The sequence below is a fragment of the Helicoverpa armigera genome, chromosome 6 (assembly GCF_030705265.1).
Source record: "Helicoverpa armigera isolate CAAS_96S chromosome 6, ASM3070526v1, whole genome shotgun sequence".
In the NCBI taxonomy this organism is placed as follows: Eukaryota; Metazoa; Arthropoda; class Insecta; order Lepidoptera; family Noctuidae; genus Helicoverpa; species Helicoverpa armigera.
The window spans coordinates 13,233,950-13,247,254 of NC_087125.1; the positions used below are offsets into that span (position 1 = coordinate 13,233,950).

General features: G+C 37.5%; 1 protein-coding gene and 1 long non-coding RNA gene across 2 annotated transcripts; one reads left to right on the top strand and one right to left on the bottom strand.

Annotated features, from left to right (window-relative positions):
• Positions 1-29: 29 nt before the first annotated feature.
• Positions 30-9,053, bottom strand: LOC110381197 (enhancer of mRNA-decapping protein 4). The gene is made up of 8 exons (XM_021341437.3): positions 8,705-9,053; positions 6,650-6,785; positions 5,884-6,037; positions 5,431-5,596; positions 4,151-4,298; positions 3,695-3,836; positions 610-833; positions 30-290 (listed from the first exon to the last, which is right to left on the bottom strand). Exons 1-8 carry the CDS (start codon positions 8,946-8,948, stop codon positions 110-112), a joined length of 1,395 nt encoding a protein of 464 aa, XP_021197112.3. The 5' UTR covers positions 8,949-9,053; the 3' UTR covers positions 30-109.
• A 1,196-nt stretch (positions 9,054-10,249) lies between these two features.
• LOC126055376 (uncharacterized) lies at positions 10,250-12,134 on the top strand. Its single transcript, XR_010276542.1, has 2 exons — positions 10,250-10,928; positions 11,521-12,134. It is a non-coding gene; the product is annotated as an uncharacterized LOC126055376 (long non-coding RNA).
• Positions 12,135-13,305: the final 1,171 nt, after the last annotated feature.

Genomic DNA, 13,305 nt, shown 5'->3' on the forward strand with positions numbered 1-13,305 from the left:
AAGTAGAATAAGAAAGAAAGACATTGCATTTTGATTGTTTATTAAAGAAAAAGATTTAGTCTAACAAAATCGAAATAGAAAAAGTACATAAATCTGAAAGTTACAATGTTTACATGAGCAACTGGTTGACTGCCATTCCGATTAACTTGATGCGTCGTCCTGCGACGTGGTTGGGGTAAGTAGAGAGGAACTTTTTGAGGTGCTTGCGTACCTCTTCCACGACCAGCGGCAGGTGAGGGCGGGTATCCCGGCTGTGGACGTCCAGGCACAATATGGCCTGTGATATGTATCTGTGCAACAAAAGAATAATGTAAAGCCAAAGGTCATATAATAAGCCAGCGTACAAAATATAGCGTACATAAAAGAAAAACATGACTTCGTATATGTATGTATAGGTATTCTACATTAAAAGTTTTTTTTTGCATATAAAAGACTCCACCAATCATTCGCAAAATAATATTTTAATTTTATTAACATAAAATAAATACACTATTCCCTCAATCAAGCGAATAGTATAAAGTATCAAGACGGAGTCCTAGACCATGCAGTTTTTACTTCAAATCTAAGAGGAACTAGACCCACACAAAGTTCAAGAATTCTATCAATCACCTGCACTTCAAGTCAGTTTCATGCAGCATATCAGTAGCTAGCTGCTGCACCAGCGACAGTATGACATGCTGCTGGATGCGGCAGGGTGAGCCGAAGATCTCCGACGGGTCTACGGCACGACAGGCCACCATGACCAGGGACAGGTCACCTGCTGAAAGGGCGCGTTCGAAGGAACCGTTCACGTCGCCATCTCGAATCTTCTTGTCGATTATCGCTTTTTGCATCTAGAAAAAAGCAGATTTTTACTTGAGTTCGAAACACGAATATAACTCATAATTTACGATAGATACCTAATTATCTGACAGTAACTATATAGGTACCTACCTAACCAGATTTTTCAATTTGTGTACCAAAGTGTTTTTATCAAGAATTTAAACCATTTACTACCTACTAGTTCCTAGGATTGCAGCATACCTAAGGTCTGACAGATTACATTTAAGAAACTCTTAAATGTTTTTAAGAGCGTGTACGTCAACCGAGCGCCATTTGGCCTAAAAAGGTACTTTTCAAACCACTGTTTCTCATTAACTACTTATCCTATAACTTTGTTAATTTTTAATAACGCAAGGTAATTTAACTGTCTATATAGTTAATTGAACATAAATTTCAATTTGTGTAGTTTAAATACTTAAAACCCCTATAACGTAACAGATGTTTTATAAAATTCCCGTTCAGCGTCTATTTCGAAGCTTAAATTCATGTGAAAACAGTGGCAAATCTAATCATATTTATTTTTTTACTCATAGACGAAATCCCCATGCCTATAGTTAGTTGAAAACATTTTTTGATTTAGGTCTCTATCTTTCAGAAAAAAATATTTTAACAATGTGAAAAATTGTGAATTTCAAATGCTTTTTTTACCTACCTATCTTACTTAATTTCATATAACAATTATTTACTATAGTAATATAACTCTTTCTTTAAAACATAAACTTTATATTATAATTTAATCTCTCGTTTTTATTTTTTTAATAAATTATTTAAAAACTACTATAATGCTCCTGCTCCACCTGCGTTAGCGTTAACGTTAATGTCAATGGCCAACTACACGTTACTTATTGCATTAAAAATGCGTGTTGGCTACACTTACGCAAAGAGTTAATCCCTCATGAAGTAACGCGTTAACACACATTAAAGAGGTTAAACTCAGACACACAAAATAATTCTAAAAACTAAAGCTTTCTCATTTAACCATTCCATTACCGTGCTCGTAAAATGCAGTTACCGCTTAAACAAAGTATCTACACTCGTCCTTACATGCGTGCAATGAGATGGCATTAATGTAGCCAACATCACTTAGCGCTCTAAGCTACGCACTAAAACCCTTTGATGTGTCCAAAAAACCGACACCCGAGTTATCGCTTAACGTTTAATGCTATTCATAATGCCATTTGTATATATTGCCATTAAAACGTTGGCCACATCTGCGTAATGCCAAAATTTAACGCGTTAAGACGCAGGTGGAGCAGTAGCATAAAACGCTGCACGCGAGTCAACTCAAACCAGACCGCCGCAAGGCTTCACAGAGAGAGGATGTGTCGCTCGCTCCGTCACATCGCGTAGGGTGAATAACCTCTGCCGTGGATACCGAGAATAGAGTACATTTCAAGCGCGACCAACAAATCTTGATACATTACTATTTTATTTAAAGCTCAATTATGAAGCATATTTTTTTTATCGACTGAGTTGAAATTTTGTTTGAATGTTCAGTTTTAATGACAATGTATGATTCTATATCCAATATGGCGGTATACCCAAGATGGAGAAAAAAAATGTTTTTTAATGCATTCCTACGATACGGGTATCAAATGAAAGGGCTTGCTATGAATAACTCGAAAAAAAATGTGTCGCGAGTCTTAATCCAATATGGCGGACTCCTTAGGCTAGAAACCACTTATTGCAGATGTCTGTTACCAATCGAGCTATAATTTTATTTATATGTTCATTTTGGATGTACCCAAATTTTGACTTTTGATCCCGAATAACTTTTGAAGCATATAGGATAGATAACTTAAAACTTTATTTGCAATGATAAACCCAAGCTCTTCACCAATATTTGGCTTTCCGGCAATTGTTGTTATTTGACCACAATTTTTCGGTCTAGATGGACTGGACCATTCATATAAACAATCAATTTTTCAAATCGGTCCAGGCGTCTTTGAGAAATCGAGAACAATCACAAAACAATCTAATTGAAACCTCCTCCTTTTTTTTTGAAATCGGTTAAAATACAGAAACTCTTAACATTGCCATTAAGTATTTTTAGTACTGTTGAAAATTGTATGTAATATACAGAAAGTCCTCAAAACCAAGGTTTTCATAGGTGCCCGATTTTTTTGTAAAAGAGTGTAAGTATTAACGACTTATTTTCATGCTTTTATATTTTAGTCATCCATAGACTTACACTATTTTCTCGCTATTAACTATTTACTAAATAATATATTTTTTGTTCTACCAATTTCACTCGAAAGGATTGATCCTTTCAAATCTAATGATCCTGATCAAAATGGTTTGTGTGACTATACGTGAAGTATGATAGGCACGCACACAGCCGCGACGCTAGTCTGCGCGGTTTTTTGCGTTGAATTACCTAAAGTTGACATCGCGCGCCGAGCGTACACGCTCTTAATAACCAATAGGCCATATAACCAATATAACCAATAAGCCAATGTTTTGTAACTACCCACAATGTCTTTGTTTTTCTGTTTGGATTAATTTTTGCTTTAACATTTTTCGAATTGTACCGCCCGCATGCTCATTTTGTACTTAATACCTATTATAAAGTTAACTTGTTTTCTCTTAGTATTTAAGTGAATTGTATTCTTTTTATGAGAAATAAATATCTTAAACCAGATAACAGGCACAATATTTAGGTCCCTAGTTACACATTATGTATTGACTGTTGTGCATATTTTTATTATAATCAGCTAACCAAGCGGTTTTGGGTTACCCGGGTTGAGGAGGTCAGATAGGTAGACAGTCGCTCCTTGTAAAACACAGGTACTCAGCCGCATCCGGTTTGACTGGAAGCCGACCACAACATAGTTGGGAAAAGGCTCGGAAGATGATGATGATTTATTATTACCAGGTGATCGATAGCTGACATTTGCGGGGCAACTGGTGGCTGGACGCTGACTTCCGTGTTCTGCAGCGACATCGAAGGGAACTGGCTTAACAGGATATCTGCTACTTTCTGGCGCCATTCCTTTAACTCTTTTTCAAGCAACCTGTGTGTAAGAGGGCAGTTAAGTTGCTGCTCGAAACTTGGTTTCCTTACGCATATTAAATGTTATTCTGATAAGACAAGGGATCCAGTTTTCCAGGATTCAAGTTTTAACAACTTGAAACTGCCTTGGAACCACCATACCTCATACATACTATCTGAAAAAAAAAAAAAAACCTATTTCGCGGCGGGAATAGGATAGTTCGCTTTTCGGGATCGAAGCACCTAAAATTACGCAATAACTACTTTTTCCATACTCCATTAGTATATATCATGAAAACATGAATTTCTCTATAAAACTGAAAGAATGTGACATACTCTTCAACGGTACACTGCAGCGTCATGTCCAGGTTCTTGCCAGGGTCGGAGGTGGCTTCCAGCAAGCGCTGATGGTGCTCCAATGCGCGACGAAGCGCTCCTGACGTTTTGAGCATCGATTTGAATAGGGATGAAAACTTGTCTTCCACTGTACAAAGATATAAAACTGGTATTAAAACAAAAACCGGCCAAGTGCGAGTCGGAATCGCGCAAGAAGGGTTCCGTACCATTGTTTAGAAAATGAGCAAAAAAATCACGTTTGTTGTATGGGAGCCCCCAAAATATTTATTTTATTCTAGTTTTCAGTACCTATTTGTTGTTATAGCGGCAACAGAAATAACATCATCTGTGGAAATTTCAACTCTCTAACTATTACTTAAGGTTCATGAGATACAGCCAGGTGACAGACGGACGGACGGACAGAGGAACAAAAACAATAGAGTCCCGTTTTACCCTCTGGGTACAGAACCCTAAAAATAATCAGCCTTTTATCGTCCCACTGCTGGGCCCAGGCCTCAATGAGCATTGATGTTAGAAACAAGTGTTTATCTTTATGTGTTGTAGTATGTAAGTAAGACTTAGTTAAGAGCAAGTCAATCATAACCGCCTACCTACCTACTGATAAGAATGAATGTCATTTAGCAAAAGTTAAATTTGCAAAAGGCAGAGAATGTGCACGAAAGTATTGGACTTTTATATTTATATTTGATATTTGTTCCCACATATTTGTTTAAATTTTTTGTTCACTTTCGTGTCTGTTATTGTTTGTGCTGAATAAATGTCTTATATCTATCTAATATACGTAAATATTACCTATGCCTTTATGCCTATGTAGGTAATTGGCTATTCTTGATCGAATGTGCGATATATTTACGATTAAAACTTTTAAGAAGCATCATCATCTCAGGCATAGGACGTCCACTGCTGAACATAGGCCTCCCCCCCTTAGATCTCCACAGATACCTGTTGGAGGCGACCTGCATTCAGCGTCTTCCTTCTTCCTTCTTCTCCAACAATATTTTTAAAGAAATATGAGACACTAGCAAACCCGGCGAACTCCGTTTCGCCACTAGATGGCTTCGTTTTATGTAACATTTGTTTGGTGATTAAAAGATAAAGATTTTTTTGTGTTTAAAGTTTTCCAGAATTTTCTTTGCTATAAACCTCACGGAGCCCTTTCCACGAATGCAAAACCATGGAAATCGGTTCGTGCGTTCTGGAGTTATAGCGTCAGGAAGGAAAACCCGACTATTTTTTTATATAGTAGATAAATAACTAACGTTCAACAAAAGCCTGTCCTATGATGGCTTGTATGTGCGCGATGAGGCGACGGTGCGAGCGCTCCAGGACTGGCAGGTACAGCCTCGACATGTCGCGACTGAAGCACCCATCGATCAGACCACGCACTGACTCCGCGGTGGCTCGCACCATTTGGTTTTTTAGTTCCTGGGGTAGAAACAAGCTGGATTTATCACCGGATTTACCATTCAAGACAACTGCTATGAGCCTAAGAGGAGTGCCCCGTAAGACCTTGGGACTAATCAAATAGCTTTATTTTCAGGCTGCATTGGCCCATAGATATAATTTACTTTAAAGACTAGCATACATATTATATATATTGTACAGAGATTTGCTACGGACCCCACTGTTGCTTAAACCGACACAAAAAACGCACCTAAAGTAAAATACTGAAGCAACCCTTACCTATAGTGACCAAAATGCTAAGTAGGTACCTCACTCTGCAGAAAATTGACGAGAGTTTCTTTAATCTCGCTGTCAAGTGAAGCCTCCTTCCTGCTCTCGATGGCACTCAGCAGAGCCTGGGCCCGGTTGTTGACTTTCTCACCGTCTTCGCCGTCAGATGTGGGGGTGCCCAGACCTTCGACCCTGGAAGTCAAGCTTTTACTTGTTAGGTATAGTTATCGGCACAAATCTTGAGCTCTGACCTACATCTGCGCAGAAGTGATTTATTAGCAAAGAACCAATCCCGAGTGACGGCTATGACGCTATGCACTGCGGGCCAATCACCGCTTTAGCCCGCCCCCGCGCCTCACTTCATACCACAAAAGGGACCCAATAAATTACTTCTGCGCAAGTGAAGGTCAGAGCTCAAGAGTCGTGCCGATAACTACTATATATTCCTTGAACATCAGGAGAAGACCATATCAAAGAATCGCCTCTTTAAATTGGACAAAGATGCGTAGGTAGATATAGATTGGTAGACGTGAAAAAAGAATTTATCTACAGTAAAAATATGCAAAAGTACCCAGGTTCTAAAGAAAACCAATGTAATTATGACCCACAAAGCAATTACCTATATATAGTTTTAAAGTAAAGACACAAAGGTAGTTTGTATTAAAAAGTTTTATCATCCAATCTAAAACTCACAAACATCAGCAAATCAATTGATTCCTTAATTCCAGAAAAGTAAGTAGGCATAGTACAGTCTTTAAGGTATAGGAAAAGCCGCAAAATAATATGAAAATAACACAACTAAACCTCTGACTTATAGTAGTCTTGAGCATATCGACGAGCATCTGACTGTGTGATTGGTCAGTCTTCTCCAGCATCAGCTTGGAGCCTCGAATCTCCTCCTTCAGGGCCGTGAGCAGGCGGCATTGTTCCAGGAACATGTCTGAAAATTTCAGAATAATTACATTTAATAAAGAGGCATCCAATGGGCTGTCATTGAACATCCTTGGCAGCCGCTACGGGAAGTCAGAAGCCAGTAAGTCTGACACCTAACTCTAGTTGTAGTATGTTATGTGTTTGTTACTTTTCCTTGTAAAATTAACTGAACGTATTTTGATGAAATTACAGTAAGTCCGTAGCGACCGTAGCTCTCATCATATCCAAAACAGAATAGTACAAAGACTAATTTTTATCCCAGTTAGACGCGTAGATAACTAGTTCCCTTAGGAGTCAGTTGAACAATACCTATACAATTAGTTATGTACACATTAATATAGCGATAACGTTATTTTTCATAGACCGACTTACAGGGCCCCGATTCTCCTAAGTTAATAATGTCAAAATCGAATAGAAATCGAATCGCAATATGATCGTAATAGCAGTTTTAACCATATCGGGCATTCTGCTACTAATAAAAGACCAATCGTATTCGATTGACATTTGATTGGTGTGCGATTGGTCTGCTATTTTGATGATTTTGGACTATACGGTAGTTTGCTGTACAATCATTTTGCAATCGTAAATCATTTACAGACAAAATGATTCATTATTGAATGACAGAAAAGGATAAAAACGTTTATTTCAAAGAAAAAAGAATTATTATTAAAAAAACAAAATACCCGACTGCACACTAAAAAAAGAGTGAAACAAGCCCCACAATAATATTGATCAATACAACTTTACTGAATATAATTTATAAATATTGATGGAAAGCATCGCAGGCGGGGACCAACAGAGGCTTATTTATAGTCATTTCGGTTGTGCACCATTTAGCAGAATTTTCGTTGGTGGCGGTCAAGGTGGTCCCCGCCTGCGATGCTTTCCATCAATATTTATAAATTATATTCAGTAAAGTTGTATTGATCAATATTATTGTGGGGCTTGTTTCACTCTTTTTTTAGTGTGCAGTCGGGTATTTTGTTTTTTTAATAATAATTCTTTTATTTATAACTTTTTAGCTGTTTTTATTTAACGAAAATGTCGTAGATGTAGAAGACTATGTATATGTATGTACCATTTTAAATTATTTCGACGACATTTGGCTTTAGATTACGAGTGATGTTACTCCGCAACATAAATTTACCGCCAATGCGACGTTCAAGACGATCAAGACGACGTTCATGCATTTGATCAAGACGACGTGATTGTATCGCCAAAGAATCGCTTTTGCTTGCTAACGCATGAGTTGCTTTGCGTTGACGCAGAATTAACATGTTCCCGTGGAATTTTGAGAAAAAACGTATCCTATATTAATTACTCCCGTGATTGAAATGAATCTAATGATACCGCATACATATTTTTTTAAAGGGAAATTTAGAAAAAATATCCCGTGGGACTTTTAGGATAAAATGTATCCTATGACACTCCCGTAATCAAGACAAATCTAACGATACCTCATACATCAAAATCCATCAAGCCGTTTAGGCTACAGGAGGTCACAAAGGAACAGACATACATACATACATACATACTTACATACACTCGAAAAACATTACCCTCCTTCTTTGGCAGTCGGGTAAAAATAGCGGAATGCCACATACGCTTCAATAGTAATCGAGTCGGGATTGGATCTCAGTCGAATCGAGTCGAACGTCAATCGAAGGTCGCTTAAGTAAAATTAGGAGAATCGGGCCCCAGTCCTTCCGATATTATAAATGCCAAATGCGTTTGCTTGCTACGCGCTCACGCAATAACGGCTGGGCCGATTTGGTTGAAATTTAGTGGTAGGTGATACTCTGGATTAAAACATAGGCTATTTATCAACACACAACGCGGGCGAAGCCCCGAGCGGAAGCTAGTATCATATAAAACTTCATAACCATCTTGACAAAAGAAGATATTTATAATTCTTTTCTTACTCACCACTTAACTTATCAATTTTCTGCTCCATCACTGTCAGCATATCACCTTCGACCATTCTATCACAAATCCCGCTATCCGTGTGACTATCTGAGTGCGCAGACGACGCCCTGAACGACTCACTATTAGCACGATGTACTTGTCCATACGACGTTGAGGGACCGACATTATCGTTAAGAGCCACGCAAGTTAGGGATTGAGTGCGTCGAAATTCAGCATTTTCAGCTGGAATATGTTTTGGTTCCATTGTAGATGGTAGCAAGCGCGTCTGCACTGTGATAATGATGGAATGTAAGTTTTTTTTCAGCTACCCTCATTTTGGTTTAAGGAATCATGAGTGCTATGTTTTTTTTGTAGTTACCCACATTTGGGTTATTTTTTTGTGTACTTCAATGAATGTTTCTGGTCTGTGGTGCGAGCGCATTTTTATCAAAACAAATAAATATAAATAGTTTAACCTCTTCACTGTCCACGATGCAAACACAATAGTTAAACAATTGGTGTGTATCACAGTGGCGAAGGGTGGTTTAATGAAATAGGGAAGCCGCAGCAAAAAAAAAACTGGGGGGGGAGTACTCAGGGATGGAGGGGAGAGGTAATGGAGGTAATTTCTCAGTCCACCTTTTAGCACTGACTGAGAGACTGATAGTTTGAACATGTTTTCTCGAGGAATTCGGCAGATTATTAATATCTATAAAACTTTATTATCTTTAGTAAGGTATATTAACTACTAGAATCTGAGAAAAGTTGGCACTAGAAACAATACCTTTTAAGTATTTAATTTACAACGGCCTGTTAGCCATTGATATTTATCGTAGGTATGTGTTTCATAAATTCGTCAGGACGTTAGACATTTTAATATTGACGTATTATAGGTAGGTAATTCACCCGAGCGGTGTGCCCGAGTTTTATAACACGTTTTTATTCTCAAAACTTAACCTTGAAAAATAAGTTCCTTCCTAAAGTAAATAATCTGTCGGAAAACCGTCTAATGCGATAAATGCTATCCTAGTTAAGTTTTAAAAGTAGGTACACTAAAAAGAAACCTGATGCAAACTGTCTGCGTATCAAATTAACTCATTTCAACGTAGGTCCCTCTATTTTTTTCACTACACACACTGTACTTGTACTGAGTACCAGGTCACACACAGTCACAGTGCGATTGCGGGGATTAGTAGGGAGTAATGATACTGCCAACTACTTAATCAAAATTATGTACTTGGTGAACACAAAAATTATCAATTCCCAAGTAGGGTCATTAAATCGCGGAGAATCTTAACACCGCGATTCAGGATTTGCATAAAAATGCACAACGCCATCTATGTTGATATAATGTAACTAAAACACTTTAACATAAAACATTGTACACACACGAACTATGTTATTTCTAAATGATACACACACTAATAAATTCAATTAAGTAGTACAAAGAACAAATTGTTAATGGTATTATCTAAAACAAAATAAGAAGAATGAGAGTGAATTTGTCTGATTTGTTTGTTTACATATTTGAGAGCTGTAACTGTAAGCGCTGTCACTCGCGCGTAGACAGATATAGCCAGGGTCTGTCAAGTTTGTTCTACGAATTGCATTAAGGTGGGCTTGAAAACAAGAGAGAGTCAACGACATCAGAGTAAAAGAGATAAATATATAATGTTGCCACCAAAAATACAATTTCGTATTCTCCCTAATAATGAGCGTATAAATTGATTTTTAAAGTAAATTACCCTTGAAGATACTTTTAGCTATTATTCTAATGCCAAAAAATATACTTAGTTGAGAAATATTAGATATAAAATTTAATATTACTTATTAGAAAATATATATGGGGGATTATGTGTGGCAACACTAATGTCCGGACGCCATATTGGTTTTGACATTGTTGACGTCACAAGAAAAATGTCTGCGGCCGGTTGCGCACCATTTTATCTTGTACTAATGTTTATTTGTAATAAATAAACTACTTCCATTTAATTCTACATACATTGATAACGTTGAGTCGAGCTTGCTCCTCCGTTGCTGTGTTTTGGTGAAATTAAGTGTGTATTTGTGAGATATAGACTCGGTGTTGAGACAGTGACTTGTTTGATTTTGTTTTGTGTTTAATTCGCGATGAGTTCACAAAAAGAAAACACAAGAATCTGCTGCTTGTGTGGATCTTCACCTTCTAAAGATCCCAGCATCACTTTGCATCGGTTTCCAAAGCCTGGCACTAAAATGCTCTGCGGTATGTACACTCCATGCTATTCGTCTTAGACGACATAGAATACCACATTTATTGTTAATTCCGCTTCTAACTACCACAAACTCACGTAACATATATACCTATATACTTAAGTCCCAACTTTCCTTGCCAAAATCATTAGGTACTTACTATAAAAGTTTTCTTGCTTACACCATTCCCGTATCTAATATAACATCTCTTTCAATCAAAGCGAAGACTACCCACTGACATGATATAATAATATCTTAACTCGGAAAATGATTAAAATAGTGTGTAATTTGAGAGCAGTGGTGGCGAGTGGTAACTGCCCCAACTTACGAGTGGTAGGTCGCGGGTTCAAACCCGATCTGGCGCATAACTTTGTGTAATTTATTTCGTCACTACTGCTCTCAAAACGGTGAAGGAAAACATCGTGAGGAAACCAGCATGTCCTAGAACCAAAAAATTCGAAGACGTGTGACATCCACCAATCCGCACTGGGCCCGCGGGGTGGATTATGGCCCAAGCCCTCTCCTAGAGAGGAGGCTGTGTCCCAGCAGTGGGAACATTAGAAGGCTGATGATGAGTGTGTAATTTTGATATTTTTAATTTTCAGTTGTGAATTATGGGCAAAGTATTGCTTCCCAAACGAAGCCTGGTCTTCACCAAAATTCCAGGACGCACTCCATAAACAACATAAGATGCTATGCAGCAAACATTTCAAAAGCACATGCTTTAATGAGAAGAAGTTGTTCAGAACAGCTGTACCTGATGTAGTAAATGTTTGTAAATATCAAAATATAATTGGTCTAGTGTCTTTCTCTTCCTAATCATTTCTATAATAAAGAAGAAATAACACCAACGTTTATTACACAATATGATAGAATAATTTAAACCATGTCTGTAAACTTGTTGTTTGTTAAACAAATCGATAGTATTCTTTATTGTATAATAACATAGTCTTGTTTTTTATAATAGTAACACTTTAAAACTAACTAGAATTTTTGTTTGTTTATGTTTTGATGTTGAAATTGTATGCAATAGGCCCATCCATACTTGTTATTTTGGACGAAAATGTCTGAAATACCTACCTAAATTGATTAAATTCATGTATTTTAAAATTCATTACATAGGTGCACATACTTGTGATTTATGAACACCTTTTGTACCCTATTTCTGGAAATAAATTATAATTATTAACATGCTAAATAAAAAACTCTTGTACTGTAATCTTCCTTTTATTACACTGCTGCACTGCTCTATAAAGATAAATATTAGCAATTTATGCACAAGTACACTGTGTTTCATGTCGATTATTGCTGAGCAAAATGTGATAATCTTGCTCAGCCATAATCGACGAACGCACTGGGGCCCGATTCTCCTAATTTTACGATTCAGTCGAGTCGATTCACATTCGACTGAGATTCAATCCCGACTCAATTACGATTGAAGCATATGTGGCATTCCGCTATTTTTTCTTTGAAATAAACGTTTTTATCCTTTTCTGTCATTCAATAATGAATCATTTTGTCTGCAAATGATTTACGATTGCAATATGATTGTAGAGCAAACTACCGTATAGACCAAAATCACCAAAATAGCAGACCAATCGCAAACCAATCGAATGTCGTTGGAATACGATTGGTCTTATATTAGTAGCAGAATGCCCGATATGGTTAAAACTGCTACTGCGATCATATTGCGATTCAATTTCTATTCGATTTTAACATTATTAACTTAGGAGAATCGGGCCCCTGTACTTGTGCATAAAATGCAATAAAAATGACCTATAGAATATACTGTAGTTTGAAACTCCCGCCCTAGCTTCTACTCTCTAGTTTTCGTGGGCGGAATATAGATGGCGCCGGCCGGTAAGGAAAAATTTCCTCATAAAATTTGTACGGAGTCGTTATTCTTCCCTTTAGGGTATATATGTTCTGTGGATATAGCTACTCTACTCTTGACGCGTTCTTTCTCGTTCACTCGCGAGTTTTGATTGGCTGGAACCCGCTCCGTGAGCCGGCTTACCGCTCGCCCTTATGCCGCGAACATCGCGCGGCGCGGCGTGGATGACGTCACGCAAGCGTAGTTTTGTATGGAGGAGGAAGCCGCGGCTTGTTTAGTAGGAGCAAAATGTTTCAAGTAATTTATAGACAATTTTTTTACGGTGGTAGGCGTTTTGTTATACCTACATATTTAAACTGTGTGGTTTAAATGATTATATTAATTATACCTATACCTATATTATAACTTATACCTATGCTTCTTTCTTGAAATTCGAAAGGGAAGCCGATGGGAATCGGCTTATAAGGACGCCTCGCCACTGGTGTATCACATATGACTCATGGGACAGGGAAGTTATTAAGGCATCGGAGGCAAGGAAATTTTAAATAAAGAAAAG